Here is a 20,314-nt window from a genome sequence, read left to right as displayed (position 1 = left end):
ACAGAGGCACGTGGGCCAGTTGACCTGTGCACCTCGGTGTCCAGGAGATGCCCCGCAGGGTCAGAGTGGAGAGGGCTGCAGCACAGTCCTGGCTTCCCTGCTTGCTTTAGGCCAGGCAGAGAGCCCTAATGAGGCAGAGAGCGCGTCTCCGGCAGCTCTTCCCAGTCTGCCTGCGCAGAAGACCCACGGGGCATTTTAACCTAAGGTAAACTGAGGCAGCAAAACTGGTGCTCAACCGGGGGTACTAAAAGCTGTGAAGGGTGCCCTGACTCTGAAAGTGTGGGGAACCATTGCCACGGGCTTTTTCTTTCTTGCTTAGCACATTTTTGCTCCTTGTGTCCACTTCTGTACGTATCCTAGTAGGGTCTCTGGAGATCTCCACACTGTGGTGCCTCCGTACCTTGAAGACCTTTAATATTACAGCCCTAACCCTTCTGGCGGACGACTAGACACTGGTCCTTGAGGAGCTAGGAGGATGCTCCTGAGTTACGATCTTTAACCAGAAGTTGAACACGCTTCCTGTTTAGCCGTGTGCACTTGAGTGGTAGCATAACTTCGGGTCCATGGAAGTCAGTGGCTGCTGCTTTCAGTAGAAACTTGAGTTAGACCAATACCAAGTGCTCAGAAGATCCCCACAGACATTTATCTTTCATTTGTAACATCCAGGCCTAATGCTTTAAAATTCCTCTTCTCCTGCTAGGCGGTGGGAGTGAACCTGGGACCTGATCCACCAGTGGCAGCGGTGGCAGAAATGTTCGGGGTGGCGTGGCTTCTTCCCCCTTCCAGCTTCTTCCTTTAGGCAGTTGCCCATTAAAGAAGCTGCACACATTTGCATGTGTTCCCACATGAATTGTCCCCATTAAATCAGTGGGATTATTCAGCTCTGAAGACTGCTAGAGATGCGTGTACACACACACACACACACACACACACACACACACACACACACACACACACACACACACACACTTGCAGGATCGAGGATTTAGACATGAACAATCAAGACAGTTTTTCCAGAGATTTGAGGATGGACAAGCATCTGTCTGGGATGGTTTCGGACTAGCAAATCCTGCATTTGCATAGAGAGGTGGACCAGATGACTCTCTTTCAACCATCTGACTTCATACAGCCCTAAGATCCCAAACTGGCCAATTTAGATTTAAACACTGAGTGAGCTACACCTTAGAGTTCCCGATAATAGAGCTTCAGCAGAAACCAGCCCAAGTGAACACATGAGTTGCACACAGCTGTTGTTGTTCATTATTTTTCTGGCACCACAGGTGCCCGTAGCACTTCACAAGAAGATAAAAAGAGCAGGCCTCTCCGCCTGGGAGAGTTTACACTCTAAATTAGATTGAGATTGCATCGCAATAGCATTAACAGATCAAAGTGGGGAAGAGAGATACGGGAGCACAAAACCTGCTTGAGAGCTGGGTCCTGGCAGGTACTCCCACTGAGGGAAAATGATTTGAGCTGATGAGCTTTGCGTGCTTCTTACTGGTCACTTTTTGGGTTTTTTAATTTAGCTTCTTTTGGCCAAGCGTATTAAGCATCTTACTGTGCCTGGATCAGTGAACTAGAGAGCTTGGAGCATCTTTGGTGTCCTGCAGATACTGCAAACCCGTGCTTCTGACTTAACCTGGGGCTCTGGTCTCAAGGGAGACGTGGTTGAATCTTGTGGACTTTTGCACTGTGCTGCATCGTAAGTGGCTCCTGTTAGGGCAGTGAACGCCGACCTTTTTTGGGTAGGAGATGACTTTTTGAGTTAAAAAGCAACCCAAGATCTAACCCCTGCCGCCACCACCCCCCATCTCCCACCACCCTGCAGGTCAGCTGTACGGAGGGAGGGGTGGGGGTGGCGGGGCAGATCCAGGTGGAGAGAAAAAAATTATTTGGGTGTGCACCCCCAGCAGGTAAGTCTCTGGAGGAAAGGGCAGGGGGAAGGGAAAGTGGGGGGAAGGCAAATTGAGGCCCCAACGGTGAGGGAGGGAGCCGGGCACAGGCAGGGGTTGGGGGGAGTGGGCATGTGCCCCCCACACCTCTGCTTGTCCCCCACTTTCCCCTGCCACTGCCTGTGCCCTGTTCCCTCCCTCACCTCTGGCGCCTCGGTCTGCCCCCCACCAGGGTGGTGAGCGAAGGAGTGGAGCAGGGGCAGGCCCTGCACAGCCGGGGCGGGCACAGGACGGAGCTGCGAGCGGCTCATCCAGGGGGCATGGTGGGGGGCATGCAGCCCAGGAGGGCATAGGGGGCACGTGCCCCCAGAACTGCACATGGGGCCAAGGCGGCACATGGTCAAAGAGCTGCACCGGGAAGAGCCTGGCACTGCCCCGGCCCCAGCCTGCCCTGCCCCACGTGCAGATTGGGGGGCACGCATCTCCCATGTCCTCCTGGGCTGTGTGCCCCCCATTCCCATGCGTTCCCCCCTTCAGATGAGCCACTCATGGCTCCATTCTGCGCCCAGCGCGGCTGTGCAGCACCTGCCCCTGCTCCACTCCCCCTGTCACCGCTGTGTGCACGTCCCTCCCCACCCCTGCCGCAGCCACTGCAAGCCCATGGTGTGGGGTCTAAGCCCCATTAGTCCCCCCTTCTGCCACCTATGCCACTGCGGCCCCTGCCACCGGGTGAGCGGGGCCTCGGTTGGGCTGGGGGAGGGTTGGAGCCTGGGCGACTCATCTAGGCATGCCAGAGGGCTCCTGCCGCTGCATGCACCCCAGTGGAGGCCTGGGGGGAACGTGTCCCCCCAGTCTGTCCCTCTGCACATGCATCCCACTGCTCCCAATCGCAGAGCCTCTGACAGTCGATCTCAGCCAGGCTGAGATCGACTGTCAGAGGCTCCATGATTGGGATCGACCGGGTGGTGATCACTGCGCTCGGGCATTTAGAGCAAGGAGAAAGCAGAGCCGCCTGGAAAGCAGGCCTGTCCACTCCCACTGCAGTAACAAACGCACCGGATGCATCCAGGACCATCAGCATGGATGTCTGATCCTCGTGCCTCCCCAGGAAACGTCCGTCTCCCAGCTACGCCAGGGCAACTTCTTTCCTGGTCCTAATTCTAGGCTGAGATGGGCAAAGTGTACAGAGATCTAAGGCTGTTCCTTAAGTGCTTGTTCCTAGTTGCGATGATCTCAAATGAGATCCTGTCATTGCCCCCAAAATATGGGGATCTCCATGTGTTTGCCACCTCCTTTAGAAATCTGCTTGGAACAAATCCTTGACGTAGGATCTGATGTTTCCACATTGTGTGTTTTGAGCATGCTCCTCCTGCTTGCTTGTAAAAACAGACATTTACAAGTCTGCTCGTTTCCTGCCCGCTCTTTACAGAGCCTTTTCTTTTAAGTACTAATTTCTTCTTCTTCTTTACTGGCTATTATGGAGATGCCTGGAGGCTCCTAGTGAGATCAGGACTCCCATAGTGTGATATGCTGTGCTGTGTGCAGCCACTTCTGACTCTAAATTTGCTGCCCAAATTGCAAAGAAAATATTATCCCGGTTTTACAGATGGGGAACGAAAGCACAGGGAGGCTGGATGATTGGACCAAGAGCATGCGAATTGTCTGTTGCAGAGGCCAGGTTGGCCCTACATCTCCTGATGGCTAATGTAGTGCCATATTAACAGGACTGTCCTTTTTCATGTATTTCTATTTAGTACGCTGCACCTGTGGGCCCGATGAAGAGAGGTTAGGATGGCTCCAAAGATGCCAGTTCTAGACTCGCGTCCGCCCCAGACCCATGCCAGAGTACACCCCCGGTTGACCCACCTGTAAGTGGGCACCTGGTCGTTTGGGATGGGAAGTCCAAGGTGGCTGGATATGATGTTGATCACATCCCACCCTTGTGTGCTGTTGGCTACAGAAACTGGTGTGCCCTGTTCACACTAGGCAATAGCCCGTTCGGCTCAGGACGGACTTTACACCTGTTTGCTGTTGTCATTTCTCACTGAGCAAAGTAAGAAAGAAATGAAAGCTGTTCATAGTGTTTCTTGCTGGACCTGTCTGTCAGGAGCCAGGGTAGCAAGCAGGCCACATTGCACCCAGCTGGGTATGGAGTGGGCCTGGCTGGCAGGCACCCAGCTGGCCCCAGGTGCCTGCATTGAATAGTTGCCTCCTTATAAGCAATGGCTCTTTCTGTGCCCAGCAGGCTACTCAACAGGACAGATGCCTCCTTGCTCTTCATTTCTTAGTTCCTGTCTTTGATTTGGCTCTGCTGCTCTGTTCCTGGTTTCCTGTTCCCTGGGGGCTGCTTGTTAGCTTCCTGCTTTCATCCTGGCTTCTGGTCCCTGCCTGCTGACTCCTTGTTCCAGACTTCAGCTTTTACCCCTTTGGCTGCAGCCTGCTTGGCCCAGCTCCCTGGTGCTCCAGACTCTGCTCCAGACCCCTCTGGCAACCAGCTCCTGGCTCCTGGATTAACTCAGTGATTGCCCATGTGTAGCGGGCTCAGGGTGACTAGCTCACTCACAGCCCTTCAGTGTCCTTTTACAGGCTCTGTTTGTCTGCACTTCCCTGCAACAAGCTCCTTCCTGGCAGCTCCTCTTCAACCTAAGCCCTTTGCACCGTGCAAACCACCCACACCAGACCGCTCGGTTTGCTCTAACCACGTACATCGTCTCTGATGCACTCGGTCTCTTGCAGACTCCGAGGAGAAAGGTGCTCCAAGCAGGGTTTTCGGGCACTGCTGTGCCGACCCGCCGGCTCCTTGCATGGCTCCTGTCCCCAGGAGCCCTCTTAACTTTCTGTGTGCCGTCTCATCCCCTGGATCAGTTGGCCCAGTCCTCCTAGGCAGCCTGTAATCAGCTTTCACTGCCTGCAGCTGGGCTGCAATCCTTACCAGCCTGCAGGCTGCTCCCAGGCCCTTACAGCTGGCAAACCTACTACATGATGTCCTGGACACACAGCTGTGGCTACAAGCTCCAATACCCCTGGCTTGTGATTCCAGTCTGGGTCTCTGCCCTCTGCCGCTGTGTGCACGCCCCTCTCCACCCCTGCCGTAGTTGCTGCAAGCCCGCGGCCGGGCTGCCTTGTGGCCCTACTGCTGCCCCATGTGTGTGGGACTAAGCCCCATTAGCGCCCCCCTTCTGCCACCTATGCCACCTGTGCCTTCCCTTTGTGCTTCTCCCCAGGTAGACCGCTTACCTCCCGGTTCCTCTACAGACCTCCGCCTCCTGACCCACCGGCTCCCGATGCCTAATTCTTCTTGGGACCTTTGCTTCCCTGGCCTTTTCTGTTGCCGATCCCCTGCGTGAGCCTCCAGAGCAGTGGTTCTCTGCCTTTTTAAATTGAAGGTACTCCTCCATATCTTCTGTGAATTGAGCAGCACCTGTTTCAAAACCTAGTTGATGCATTATAGTGCTGGGAAGGAGGAGGAAAAGAAAATGTGCCCTGCAGGGAGTTGAGAGGAGGAGGAGGAGCTGGAAGGGGAGAACCTGCACTTACCTACTCGCTTTTCTTTCTCCCTGGGGCAGCCTTCAAAGGCGATCATGGCGCCCCGGGGTGCTGGTTGAAAATCACTGCTCTGGGATCGAGACCCAGTGACCTACATTCCTACCGCGCTCTCGACAATAGCAGGGATGCAGGCCTGAGTTTTCTTTCCAAACGCTGGCGCTAGAAAACGGCTTCTTTTCTTTTTCCCTCCTCCAAAAATGCAAAGAGAAACGTTACCCATATATCTCGCATGCACTTCACAGGTTTACGTTGCACCATTGCCAAGGCAGAGCCTGTAATCTGAAAATTGATTTTCTCCTCAGTCTATTAAATCATTCAGATCTGTTAGTAGTTGTTCTGTTCGAGCAGGAAGTGGGCAGCCATGCTCGCTTTGTAGGCCTTGATTGGTTACATCGGCTTGTTTATGAGGAGCGCTGCGGGTTTTGTTTAATATTCCCGAGGTCTGACAATTTACATCCATCGATTTACAAGGCGCAGTCTTTCAAGAGGCACCGGCGTTGCTTCAAATTACAGAATGATTGAAATCATTGGTGACAACTAGCACATTGGATTTATTTTTTCTTTAAGTTTGCTGGAATGAAACATTTCTTCTCTTTGCAAAGTCTTTTGGCTGCACCTGCAGCCGGCTGAGAGGAATCCTATTGTACTGTAGCCCGCAAAGCCCCAAGCCCAGTCTAGACCGAGAAAATTCAGTTATTGAGGCCAGGATCCCAAGGGTGTTTAGGAGCAGGGCTCCTATTAATTTCAATGGGATTTAGGTGCCTAAATACACTTGAGGGTCTGGGCCCTACTGCTTGCCAAGCAGACCACTGGCCAGTACATAACAATCCTAGGTGCTTTCATTGCACAGCATGTCTCTTTGCTGAACGTGGAGACTGGCCATCTGGCCCAGGTTCCTTGTAGGTGACACCGGAAAGCAGAAGGAAGAGATGCCTGCTTGTTCTTCTGGTTTGATAACCTCCTCTTCTGGCTGTTCCCAGCCCAACGTGTCTCCTCCTGCATTTCAGGCAAGACGCCTATGGTAGACGACACACACTACCCCTGCGATGCAGCATTGGGGGCAATTGCCACGGGTGCCATTTCCAACGTGCTTCCAAGCTCGTCACCCTGGCTCCTTTTTCTGGAACGAAAGATCCTCCTAATGATGATCTTTCAGACCTTGAGTATCTTGTACATAAGCTGCTCTCCACGTCCACCCTGGCTGAGAATTAATGAAGCCATAAGGAAGCCCAGTGAGAACAAGGGATCTTCTTGGAGATGGCCCGCAGGTGTGGAGCAGGGCAACGGAAGAGGAAAAAGGTTGCATTGACATCTTAAGATGTCAAGATTGCATTGACATTTTACTGATGGAGAAATTGCAGAACAGAGCAACTAGAGATCCTCTTCTGATGAAAGGCACACAGGCATGGAAAAGAGCAATGGAGGAGGAAGGTTGCATTGACATCTTAAGAGGAGGAAGGTTGCATTGACATCTTATTGATGGAGAAATTGGAGAACAGGGCAACTAGAGATCCTTTTCTGAAGGAAGGCAGGGACCGACTTAACAAATCAGGCCCTTGATTCGGGAAGGGGGAATGGTCTCGTGAGTGAGGCAGCAGTCTGTTCTTGGGAACTCTTCATTTGCTTTCTTATGCTGTCGCAATCTGATTGTGAGACCCCGGGCAGGCCACTTGATCTTTCTAGTCTCCACTTTCTGAACTTTGCCATAGTTATTATCCCACTGTTAACGTAGGATGTGTCAGCCTGCGTCACACTCAATTGTTCATCCAATACAAATACTTTCCGTTCCTTGTATAGGAAGAAAAGGTCATTTTCCAATAGAGTGTCCTGCTCCAAAACCCAAACCTCCCAGCTGTTCAGATCTCACTGCTAAATGAGAGGAATCAGTCTACAGTCCCTGAGAAACAGCAGCTGCCAACTTAGCCTTCCCTCTCCCTCCTGGAGTAATGAGCCACCCAAATTGACTTTTCCGCCTTTCATTTAAATAAAGAGCAGATTGTCCCATTTTCCTCCTCCTCTTACCCTTACCAACAAATGTGATTATGTCTTTACAAAAATCCCTGTAAATGAATTGCTGAAAGCTGAGCAATATATATATATATCTCGCCACTGCAAGGGAAATTAGCTGAGTCTTGCATTTCAGATGACACGTCCATCCATCTCCTGAGCCTCTAACGAGACACTGCTAGTGCAAGTGGCACCAGGCCATCCTGGTTTCTTAGGGCAGCTGCCCCAGCATCACCTTGAGCTTGTTAAAGAAAATGATTCTTCCAGTGATAATGGCCCAGCCCGGCGCTGGGAGCAGGTGGATCCAGGGATCTTCTGCACGTGGTTTACGGAGCGTTTGTATCATCAGCAGAATGAGAAATGGACTTTTCCCCTTTCAGCAACAACAGGGAGATGATTTCCTGACTCAAACTGAGACCATATAAATAACCTCAGGCCTGATCCTGCCACATCTAATGAGCCCAGCATCTTCATCAAGATGAATGACGTGAGCGGGGCCTTAAACGGCCAAATATTTGCTTACTTTCCCAAAAGTGCCTTCCTAGAATCCCCCGTTACCGTATTTATATTGAAAGAGGCGCTTTTTAAATAAAGCCATCACCCCGGTTCATTGTTTTTCCCTGGTGGGAGGAATACCTCCAACAGGACCTTGAGCTGCATATGTAAATACGCTGCATATCGCTGGCAGAAAGACGTCCCGAGGTGGCGTGCGCACAGATCCCAGCCGTGTCTGCTGCCCCGGGCAGGTTCTCAGGATGGCTTCCTTGAATTTCCCTTTGACATTTAGGAGCTGGTTAATTATTTCCACTTGTGCTTCCCCGGCTCCAGAGTTTCTTTACTCTCCTCACTATCTCCTCGTTAACAAACTTCATAAATTTCAATGAGCTTGGAGGAGTTCATAAACCAGTTCGCTTGGAGAAGTCTCGGTTTTATGCCCTTTTACTCAGCATGCATTTTTCTTTTGCAATTTACAGTAAAATTATAGGCACGATTAGGTGGTTTTCCTTCTGCCGTCTTTCCCAGCACGCTGTTGCTGTTCTTCTCGCCTTATGGCTCAATGTCTTTTGCATTTATCTCAGTCTACTCTGATCTTGCATTTTGCTGTCAAGGCATGGTTGACAGTTTAGGGGCTTTATTGTCCTTTCCTATCTTTTCTTTAAAGAATAGGTCTCAAGGGTGCTTTTAATCTCATGGAGAAGGCCAAAAACCAGTGAGAGTTCCTCTTGTGTGCAACATATTTCAGACGGCAATAAGAGGCTTTCATAGACTCATAGAAAATGAGGGTTGAAGGGACGTCAGGAGGTCACATCTAGTCCGACCCCCTGCTCCAAGCAGGACCAACCCCAACTGCATCATCAAACCCAGGGCTTTGTCTAGCCGGGTCTTAAAAGCTTTCAAGGATGGAGATACCACCACCTCTCTCTGGAAAACCTTTTCCAGTGCTTTACTATGCTCCTCATGGAAAAAGTTCTCCTAATTTCCAACCCAAATTTCTCCTGCTGCAACTTAAGACCATTGCTCTTTTTTATGTTATCTGCCCCCACTGAGACCAGCCCAGCTCCACCCTCTTTGCAACCCGCCTTGCAGGGAGTTGAAGGCGGCTGTTCAATCCCGCCTCGGTCTTCTCTTCTGCAGACTAAAGAAATCCAGTTCCCTCAGCCTCTCCTCATAAGTCTTGTGCCCCAGCCCCTGAACCATTTTCACCCTCCGCTGGGCTCTCCAGTTTGTCCACTTCCTTTCCTGTGCAGGATTTGTTGTTCAGGTCTGGGGGGCCCAAAATTGGACACCGGACTCCAGATGTGGTCTCTCCAGTGCTGAATAGAGGGGATGAATCACTTCCCTTGATCTACTGGCAACGCTCCTACCAATGCAGCCCAGGATGCCATTAGCCTTCTCGGCACCAAGGCACACTGCTGGCTCCTATTCACCATATTGTCCCCTGTTACCCCCAGGTCCTTTTCTGCAGAGCTGCTGCCCAGCCCGTCACCCCCAGCCTGCACCGGTGCATGGGATTGCTCCGTCCTAAGTGCAGGGTTTTCGGGAGTATAGCATGGGCTGTGTGTGTATCGTTAGAGGCTAGTCCATTGGAGAGCAAGAGCTTTCTATTGCTGCCACCAGATCGAGCCACTCCATGAGCTCAAGTGGGTGCTGCCTGACCTCTGATGCCGATGATCCAAAGATCAGTTATTGCTAATGGCCTGTTTAGATCAAAAGTCTTCCCCTAGCCTAGGTGGCCCATTGGGCTAGCATGGTTAAGGCATGCTAGTTTCTGTGGCCGACGGTAAAGCTGGCATCATGTCTGTCCAACCCAAACATTCATTTACAGTTGGTCTGAGGATGGGGAGGGAGGAGGAGGAAGGGTGGTAGCTGTCACAGCGAGTCTTGCTCAAGTCTTGAATTCTCACCTTGAAATCCATATCAAGATGTCTTGATTGTTTTACCACCAGACCCCAACTGACGACATATTTGGAGAGTCATTCAAGTCCCAACCAGGGCCTGGAAGACAGATATTGGGGATAAGCTTTCTCTGAGCCAGGCAGAGTGCGTGATAATAGCCTGCCAGTGCACTTGCTAGCAAAGCCACTTGTTTGGCTCAAGTAGCAATAGTCTGTGTTGCAGCACTGAAGGTCCCAGGCACAGACCTTGCTGGCATGAGGGTGTGTTTTACCAGCGTTCACATTAGCATACCGATTGACACTACTCTGAAAGGCAGCATGGCCTAGGAAGAAAGAAAAGATGACGACAGGGATGCTTGGGACATCTGTTTTTACCCCGTCACAGACTTTCCTGCGTGGTCTTGGAGAAGTCAATTAGGTTCTCTGTACCTGCTGCCCCTTTGGGACAACCAGACCATAAGGAGTCCTTGCCGCAGCGAGGGGTTGCGAGGATTTCTTTTTTTTTCTTGTTTGTAAAGTGCCAAGATTCAGCAGCGAGTCATTTGGAGAGTGGCTGAAAAGTTCGAGTCGATCGCAGCCCCGTCTCCAGAGTTGACGCCTGCTTACAAAAGCTGCTTGCGCATGAAGGGTAGAGCTGCCTGGAAAAGTGTTAGTTGATATTTGACCATCAGGACTTGCAGCAGAGGCGATATCTTTTATTAGACCAATAAGATTTTTGCAACAAAAAAAAAGTCTGTAATATTCAATGTATTTGGGCAGGAGTTAGCAACATGTGCGCTAGATCGTCTGTGGAGCCTTTGGATCTGGGCCGCAGAACCAAGGGGCTTTGCCCACGCTGAAGCCAGGCGGTCGCGGGGCGGGCAGCAATTTGGGGCTTCGTTCATGCCGCAGGTGGGCAGCAAGGAGAAGTGGCAGCAGCTATGTTAGAAGCACCTGCCCGATCTAGACTGATCCAGCCGCCGCTGCCGAACGTTGTGCGCTGCTACGCTGGTCTTTTCAAGGCATTGAACAAACTTGAACTAATTCCCACAGCAGCTTCGCGGGGCCAGGGGCATCAACGTTCCCACGTTAGGGTCAGGGGGCGGAGAGGGATGTTGAAGGACTTGTTCTGGACTATTCATTAAGTCTGGTGCAAACACAGCGGCACTGGGGCTAATTGTGGTGTCACCTAGTCGTTTAGGAGCTGTGCTCCAACCACAGGAAACCGTCCTTCCCCTTTTTGCACTGTGCAGGGGGCGGTTTATACGTTTCCCCTTGCCTTGTGGTTATAGAAATGTCAGCTACGTAGCAATATCCTTGCGCACAAATGATCTTGGTGGTTGATTAAACCCCTCAGCTTTGCTTTGGAGTTTAATTGATTGCAGAAGCAGTTTGTTGCTTCATACGCTCCAGCATTATAGACATCAGAGCTTAGCTAAACCTATGCGGCTGCACGGGGGAGGTAGACAAAATGACACGGTCGCCAAAGTGCAGCTGTTTGATTAAACATATTCCTCACCACTAACATGTGCCTTGTGTCTTCTCAGCAGTGTCGCCAGGTCAGGACAGCCATGCAAGCATGGAGCTCCCACCAGCATCCGAGCAGATCACGCAGACCCTCAGTGAACTGGCCAAGTCCTTCCAAGAGATGGCTGACCGCTGTCTGCTGGTCCTCCATTTGGAAGTCAGGTACCGTATAATGTCTTTGTGTTTGGGGTGTCTACATCAATCCGTGTGGTTAAGACTGTTGTAAAGCTCCGGTAATTAGATGCACTTCTTCCAGAAAGTGCCTGACATTCATTGGGAGATAAGGGATCATGATGGACATCAGACTCCGGGAATTTAAAAGGGTTCGTGTGTGCGCACGCATGCACACGTGCATCCATGGGTGTGTTCAATGGTATCATCTTGCACACTCCATCTCATAGCTTCTGCAAGCCACAGCGAGGAAAACACTACTATTACACGGCCACGGCGGCTCAAATCACCTCAGTGTGGATAGGAGTTAATGTAGCCTGCGAGCAATCCAGTTTGGGAGGAATCTGCAGAGGGTGAATGAAAGAAGAGCAGGGAGGAGGCGAGACCTGCAGGCAGGAACCAGGTTGTCCCCTCGGCCTTCAGTCCAGTCTGGCACCATGCTCTCTAACAAATCCCTAGAAGAAGAGACGGGATGGGTGTGCAGAGGCTGCCCCATTCCTGGTCGCGTCTCAGCCCTGAGGTTTGAGGCTGGGTGGTTCGCAGGATGCAGGGAAACACCGCAGGAGCCCAACATGTCAGAGCGGGGGGAAAGCTTGAGGGGGAAACCGTTCTTTTTTTCTAACAATTTGTGCATTAGAAATCAAACTAGGAAAAACTTTGTTTGGGTGGGGGAGAGAGGGGCCTTTTGCAGACAAAAGAACGAAGCAGCACAAAAAGAACGGTCTTGCATCTGACATCTTTTTAATGTTTATCCCTCATTGTGCCGCGGAGGGCGGTCTGGGAAATCACACCATCGGTGCTGAAAGGGGAGAAAGGTGGGGGCACCAGCTAGCTCGTTTTGTAGATATATATGGGGCTACAAGGGCCAAGAGTGAAGGCCAGCAGCTGTCACAGGAAGAAGAGCCTCGGGAAGCAGTTTTTCCCGGGTGTACAGCGCTGGTTGCTTGTCTTCCTCCAGGGCAACTGCACAATTCGATGGGTCGGCGGCTTGTCCTGATGTGACCCGTTTTGAGCTTTATCCCGTGCTTGGGTAGATTAGCGCAGCTCCTCTTTTTCAAAGAAGAAATAAAACCATTCACGTGCGTTTTGCAGCCCCTCCACCTGCGCGCCCTGTTCCAGTGGATACTTCACTTCACTTACAAGCACCCAGAAAAACCAGACCTGGAGGCATTAGGAGGAGAAGGTGGGGACGCCCAGCCAAACCCTACCGCTGTCACGCATCGGGCTCTAGGCACCGAACGGGCTGCCATTAGCCCGCAGTTTCGGTACACCAGGCAGCTGGGGTGCGAGTAACATGAGGTTGAGGGAGGTAGCAGATAGGAGATTGTCCCCTTCCTTAGGTGATCTGGCCATTATCCGGGCCCAATCTGATGCTGTCAGTGCAAAAAGCCAATTATGAGAGGCTTGTTGCAGGCGACTGGAAAGGAAACCAAGGTGAGCTAATGACCAGTAAAATCTTTCTGTGGGAGTTTCCCTCTTATTGATCGTGCCGCGTGCACCAACCACCTGCCACACCAGGCGGCCAAAAGCAGTCCCTCCGGCATCTCTTCCATAGCAGGGTTGCCAGAAAGGACGGTGCCAGCTCCTGGGATTTCTGCCATTGTCGGGGTGTGTTTTGATTCAGAAAAACCTGTTCTATAAACAGGCCCTCAGCGCACGTTGCCAAAGAGCACGGGGATGTGGCGGGCCCCTTGCTGTTGCAGGTGGTTCCCTGCGACACAAGCAAAAGCAAAGCCGGGGTTTGCATTACAGAAAGCCTCTGCATTGCCTTCTCCTCCAGTTCATCCAGTTGCTTCATAGTTTTGGCCTGTAGGGGCTTGGTCAGTTTTGGGCTGCAGCAATGCAAGAGCCTGCAGCAATGCGAGAACCACGCAAGACTCTCCTATACCTAAAGTCGTGCTGTGCCACTCAGCAAGCAGCGTGCGTGAAAGAAGAAATTGTCCCTTCATTTTTTTATTTTTTAGCTGCTCATTTAAAACGACCCTCGTTGAGACTTGCAGATCAGTAACCATATTCACAATAATCCTGCTGGCACGTACAGCTTTGGTTCTGTCCATTAGACAATCCTAAAGCTCTTTCATAAACATTAACCCAGCACTATTAGTCCTAGGATGTCGGGATGTAGTATTGACCCAGTGTCACGGAGGGAGACCGCCGAGGCAGAGTTACATAATTTGCCTTAACTACCACGTCACGTTTTTGGCCACATGGCCTAAAAATCCAAATCTCTGTCGCCTTCCTTGATGACAATGCCATTCTTCTTGTTCAAATTTAATAACCACACCTGACTTATCCTGTAGGAATTAACAGAAAATTCATGGATGATAGATCTATTAGCAGCTGTTGAACAGAACAGTTGGCGATGTTTCTTCTGGCATCTCTAAACCTATAATGGCAAATGCCAGGGAGGGTATTGAGCAGGGCATGGATCGCTCTAGAGATACCTGGTTCAACGCTTTCCCTCTATAGCATCCTCTTCTGCCACTGCTGGAGATGGGATGCTGGGCTCGATGCGTCGTTGGCCTGACCCAGCACGCTGCTTTTTATGTTCTTGTCTTCTACAGTTATTAGCTGATGGCTCAGGTGCAGGGTTTGTGCATGAAGATAAGCACCAGCAAGGTTCAACCACGTACGTTCTGCCGTCTGCTGCATCTAGGGACCGTTTCAGTTCTGTGTGCAGTTTAGAGGAGCCTTGGGGCTGCGCTAACTTGTACAGGCTCATAATAGCCCCTCACGAGACATTTTGCCAGTGGGCATCACAAGAGACTAGGACGCCCCAATCTGTGCTGCCTCCTGCCCTTATAGCACTTTCACGTATGCCAGGCCTGTGCTAACTTGGTGGTTCCCAGTGTTGGGAAGGTCTTGGCTCGTTCCTTAGGAGATCTGCACCGCTTTGCTCCCACAGTGCAAAGGGAACGTAACATGGGCCAGGATCCGATCTTGTTTTCCCTGCTATAGTGTCCTGTCGTACGGTTTCAGAAATACCCGTGGAAAATAACTGAAACCATATTAAATTCCCGGCCGGTTCTGCTGCGGACTTCACTGAAGCCTGGTGCCCCGTTTAGATTTTGGGGTAATTTCTCTAGAACTAAATTAAAAGTCTGTAGGCCCTCTAAGAGGTAATATAAATGTCTGGGACTTCTCCAAAAGATACCTCAGGAATAGTACAAGAGCGTATTGCTTTATAGAGCTTTTCATGAACTGTTCAAGGGTAAAAAAAAATAGTGATAATGTTAAATATCTGTGAGCAGGCACTGCCACGGCTAGCTAATTATTGCTTTATTTCCCCTGGCTCCTATTTTGCCTGTTTTAACATGTTACTAGGGCTTAAGGATACATGGAGAGGTTTTTTTTCCCCCCAAGATCCTACAATGAAGTGCTTGCTGGACTTGCATGTGCTAGGGTGGAGGATCTGAATAAAAGGCACTTGGCATTTTTACCTGGAACTGCATAGGTCATATTTGATCCCCAAGAGCTGGTTCTGTTCGTCTCTGAAGGGAGCAAAATGACATGCTGAGAGGTGGATACGTTTGAGGCAGAAATCACCAGCCAATTTATCATGATCATTATTATTATTTTTCCCCTATTAAAGAGGAAATATTAAGTTGTTGCACCGTACAAGACCAGCTTCAAATGTCACCTTGATCAGGCAGTTGCTTTAAATAAAAGCTCTACCTTCAGGAGACCTTAGCTGCGTATTGTCGCAGCCATGTATCACGGTAACATCCTAAATATGCACTTTACAAAAATCAACCCTCCCGCTGTGCAATCAGCAGTGTTTTCAGAAAACCTTAATGCCAAAGTCACGTCAAGGTCAGCGCGAACATGCCAGCATTTTGCAGAGGTGGGGGGGAAGCCAGGCTTATTTTGCAGCCGTTTCAGTCCTGTTGCACGATGGTAACAAAATATTGCCAATCAATTCTATTTGGGATCAGCCAGGGCACTAAAAGCAGTGTTAATTATTGAAGGACTGAGGGCTTTAGATGCCTTTAGAGACTTGCTAATGAGACGAAGCGTTCGTCTTTCTGCCTGGCTGCCAGTTGAAAGCCAGTACAAGTCGGGAAGTTTGAGAAAGTTACCGCCGGCTGGTGCCTGCTCGGTGATTTGTATGAAATGCATTTTGGACGGTGGGGTAACTGGAGTGAGACAACTTGGGGAGCTGCCCCGGGCACCGACTTGGGTGGTGGGGATGGGGAAAAAGCCAGGCTGGTGCTGCAGCCATGCGATTGCAGCAGTGGTAGCAGCCAGACGGCGCTCCTGCCTCTGTGCGTGGCAGCCGCCCCGGGCGCTCGGCCGCATTGCTATGCCTCTGGTTTTGGAGGTTGCTATCTGGTCCCAGAGAAGAGTATTCAGCCAGGAAAAATGCCGCTGCAGTTCATCGCCCTTGTTAGCAATCAAAGCTGAGAGATTGAGGACTGAACAAACCAGAGACTTGGCATGGCCCCTCCATATGTCACGGTGGTGGTTGGTTTGTCGTGTCCAGTTGCCGCGCTTGCTCGGTGGATTATTAAGGGGGTTATATCACTCCCACTGAAGCAATGGAAATCCCACCCCGTATTGGTTCAATGGGACCTGTACCAAAGAGGGCTTCAGTATATAGAGCTATTGCTCCAGTATTTAGCAGCCCTCAACTCACCCAAACACGTTTTTAACGAGGGTAAAGCTTATCCGCAGACAGCTTTTCCTGCCAATGGGTCTATATATCCAGGAAGCTAAAACAGTTTCTTCGATATTTCTTCCAGCCAAATCTGTACGACGTTAGATAAATAGCTCAGTGGGTTAATATTAACATCTTACCTTACCTTGTCTCTGCCTTCTGTCTCCTAGAGTCCATTGCTTCCATTATCTGATCCCACTGGCTAAACAAGGGAATTATGCGATTGTCGCCAATGTGGAAAGTATGGATTATGACTCTCTCGTGGTGCGGCTGAATAAGGACATCAGCGCCATCGAGGAAGCGATGAGCGCCAGCCTGCAGCAGCACAAGTTCCAGTACATCTTTGAAGGTCAGACTTCTGTTGGAAAGGATGGCTGATGTGCTAGGAGGGAGGGGGAGCCAGGAGTCTGCTCTGCAACGTTGAACGCGGTCTACGCTTTGGGTCTTCCCAAAAAACGAGGTTTTTGTTCTCAGCCTAGAGCTGCAAACGTTCTTGCTTGGGAACGCAGACCGTGGCATGGCAGCCATCTGCAGCAGATTGATAAGGAGACCTGTACAGACACAGGGCAGATGGAAATCCTGCTGCCCCGTGCCATTCCTTTGTATAAATGGGTAAACATGAGGAATGGGCCCATTTTAGATGGGGAAACGTGTAAGATGCAGTCTGTTCAGTGAGGTCCTCCGTCAGAAAATCTCTGCGGTCTGTTATGGAGCAGGCCCTACTCGAAGCACAGTTCTGTTTCTGAAGTTAAATGTGAACAACAGGAGAGCTTCAACAGCTTGGAAGGTGTAAAGAAGAATTTTTCTAGCTTGATTTAATAAAAGATATCAGGTTTACCCAAAGACCCTTGTCTGCTTATGTCCTTAGACCAACCTGGCTACGACCTGTAAAGACCTTTACGAGTCTAAATGATGTTTAGTTCATCTCATTTATATTTCCTCTGTGGCTTTAATGGTCTTCTGGCCTCTAGGACAGTGCAGATCATTTTATGCAACGGATTGTGCAAGGTCAAAATAATCCAAGGAGATACAAGTCTTGCTTTATATAGCATGACAGGCAGGCAGAGTGGGGAAGCCTTGCAATAATGCTTTTCCCCACGTTACGTACTGTTCATATTCCTGAGTGAAGTCTGAAGGACCAAAGAATCGTGGAAAATAGGCCTGGAAGGACCATCAGGTGATCTAGTCCAACCCCCTGCTCAAGGCAGCCTACAACCCTCAATGAGACTCATCTCTCCAAATAGCATCTTGATGCTGTTCCCTATGCATAACCTGAGAGCAAGACTGCTAGCATCTGTGAACAAATCTAGATTTGCTTCCTAACCATGAGCTTTGAAAGCTCAACCTGATATGTGGAGATCTTAATGTTTTATTCTACTCCTAGCGTAATGACTGGCGCTGTGTCCAAAATGATTGGATGTTGATGGTACCCGAGGCAGAACGTGGATCATTTTTTTTTTCCAACAATGTTGGATCTTCTGTTCTGGCAATGGTGCCGGAGGGGGGAAAAATAGTTGTTTCAGTAGATCGAACAGCTGTAACTCAACAGATGTGCGGGGAAGTTGAGACGAGTGCTAACAAGAGGCTGTAAGAATTTCTCACTGAGGTCATGAAAGGCAAGAAAATTATCCAGAATCTATTTAATAAATCTGGGGGCTCACTTGAAGCTCCGGAAAGATCAGTGGCTACAAAAAGTTTTACTTCTGTTCTTTCATGATAATTCTTGGTGTATTAGATTTATCTTTTTTTATTAATTTAAAAACAGTCAGGGGGAAGTCACCCAAAAAATAGCAGGGTGGTGAAGGTAGGATCCAGAACCCACCCTAAGAGCATGAGTTGTACCATCCATTAAAAGGGAACAGCAGGGCAATGCTTACATGTCCTTCATCTTCCAGTTCTTTGACTTCTCGCTCCTTCCCCTAGGCTTGGGCCACTTGATTTCCTGCATTCTCATCAACGGAGCCCAGTACTTCAAGCGCATCAGTGAATCCGGCATCAAAAAAATGTGCAGAAACATCTTCATCCTCCAGCAGAACTTGACCAACATCACTATGTCCCGGGAGGCTGACCTGGACTTTGCAAGGTAAGTTGGAAAGCGCGCCTGCCCCTGTCTCCCCCTTCCCTTTTGTTCGCAAGATGACGTCTGTGTTGACAAGAGAGATCGCTTTAAGGCATTATCTCTCCACTGGATAAAGCTGACCAGTGGAGTGAAAAAACCCAACACTGGAGAAACCATTCACTTCTCCCTCCTTTATACAGGACGGTCAGCAGAGAATCGTTCAGCAGAATGAAGGTCACTTTGAGTTTAGCCTCCACCAAATTAGTCACGTTATGATTGCTACCTGCTATCAGCCTGGTACGTCCCCTAGGAAATGTCCAGTTGGGCGGCAAGAGTAAAGCACCGCAGGCTTAGGGATTCAAAAGGCTCTGTCCCTTGAAAGGTCTGTTCTAAAAACAGAAGCAGTAGACACGTCTTCCATCCCTATTGAATTGCCTTGCTTAGTCCTCCCTGCTGCTGTGCTCGGAAAGCCCATCCATTGAAATCAAAGGAACGCCATGACGTTTTGCCAACTCTAGCGTTGTGTTTTGGCAGGTACCTGTCATCACAAGTGGCTGTAAAAGAGACAGCTCATTGTTTTAACAAAAATATTCCTGTTCTCTTGGCAAAGTTTGCGTGCTGGATTTAATGGGAGTCCTATTTGTCCCGGAGAGTTGAAAAGAATCTTGTATTCATAGAAACTGATGGACGAGTTTGAGGTAGGCAGACTATTATAATTGCCCAGAAGGGGAGGGTTTGAGCAGAATACCAGGGCTAATACCCTGCTGTTTTACAAATAGCGTGCGACATTTATCCTAAATCTTGTTTCGTCTTTTGGTCATTAAAGAGCAAGTGCTGAAGTCGAGAGGCAGCGGAAGTTGATAAGTATTAATTAAGCCCCTTGATGCAGAGAATTGTAAGGTTCAAAAGGACCTCAAAATCCATTCGGGCCACCCCCCTTACAATAGGCAATGTAGAAGCCATCTTTTATAGCTGTGCACAGTGAAGCCAAGATGTCAAATACGTCACTTGGTGCCACTGAATAGAGTATGTCAGGGAGGGAGAAAGGTGTCAGGGCCAGAGCTAAGATCTTCCCATTTCCTATCTCCCAGTCCTGTACTCAGACCAACACGCCCATGTCTCCTTAAAGAAAGAAAGGTCGTTAACTTTTGACTCCATTAGCAAAGTGCCAGCAGCACTCTGCTGCTGAGAACCCAAGCAGTCCCGTCACAAAAAGTAGACGGAGCTTTTGGAACGAGCACATTAATGACAGTCCAATTAAATGACATGCAAAGATCTGTATTGACTTTGCAAATAGATATAAAAAGAGAACTGGTGTCTCAAATGCACAGGTTCGCTCGTCTTGGCAGTGACCATTTCAGCAATAGGCAGCTGCACAGATGACATATTCATAGGGAAGGGTTTGGAGCTCGAAATCTAAAAGCAGGTGTGGGTCAAAGGCAAAAGCTCAATGCAGTGCTTTGGAGTAAAAACTAATGGGAATCAGTTTTGTCACCATTTGACACAGACTGAATTAGGCGCAACGTCTGACTTGCTCACACAGAGGACAACAAGGTATGACGGAGTGCTTCATCTATTTGGGCTCTCGTGGGGGGAATGAGCTCATTATTGAATTAGTGTATTCATAATAACATTGACATGGGGAAGTTATGAATGCTGAGGCCTAGAGGGGGAGAGAGGTCCATTACTAATTCTCTGAGGACTATAATTCCCAAATTCAATCATCCCTTTTTAAATGATTTTTTTTTTCTTTTTCTTTTTTTTTTTTTTAGTTGAAAAGTTAAATAAATTAGCCTCGGTTTCTGGCAAACAGAGCAGGGCTCAAACATGTGCTAGCAGCAACTGGCTTGCAAAGAAAGACATGCTGACCAAGCGCTACTGGAGGCTGGCAAAGCTGAGCCATCAAGTTAGTAGCTGAGGCAGTCGCTGAATAGCAAGGGAATAGCACTGCACAGGAGGTTATGGTGTCTAAAAGGAGAGGGTCGGGTGGCACACGTTGGTCTTCCTTAGCTGCCCATCACCAGGGATTCAGGTTTCCTGTTTCCTACGGGAAAATAGAGAAAACCACAGTTTTTACTCT

The 20,314-nt window shown here is 49.6% G+C and overlaps 1 protein-coding gene across 1 annotated transcript in view; it reads left to right on the top strand.

The window, feature by feature from the left end:
* Window positions 1–20,314, top strand: part of EXOC4 (exocyst complex component 4) — a 533,911-nt gene that overhangs the window by 477,051 nt on the left and 36,546 nt on the right. Inside the window, exons 15-17 of the mRNA XM_006030683.3 lie at window positions 11,368–11,509; window positions 16,346–16,524; window positions 18,099–18,258. Coding sequence (XP_006030745.1) covers window positions 11,368–11,509; window positions 16,346–16,524; window positions 18,099–18,258 — 481 coding nt within the window. The remainder of the gene's footprint in view (window positions 1–11,367; window positions 11,510–16,345; window positions 16,525–18,098; window positions 18,259–20,314) is intronic.

Source organism: Alligator sinensis, unplaced genomic scaffold (genome assembly GCF_000455745.1).
Source record: "Alligator sinensis unplaced genomic scaffold, ASM45574v1 scaffold64_1, whole genome shotgun sequence".
Classification (NCBI taxonomy): domain Eukaryota; kingdom Metazoa; phylum Chordata; order Crocodylia; family Alligatoridae; genus Alligator; species Alligator sinensis.
This window is presented reverse-complemented; position numbering and strand designations above follow the sequence as displayed.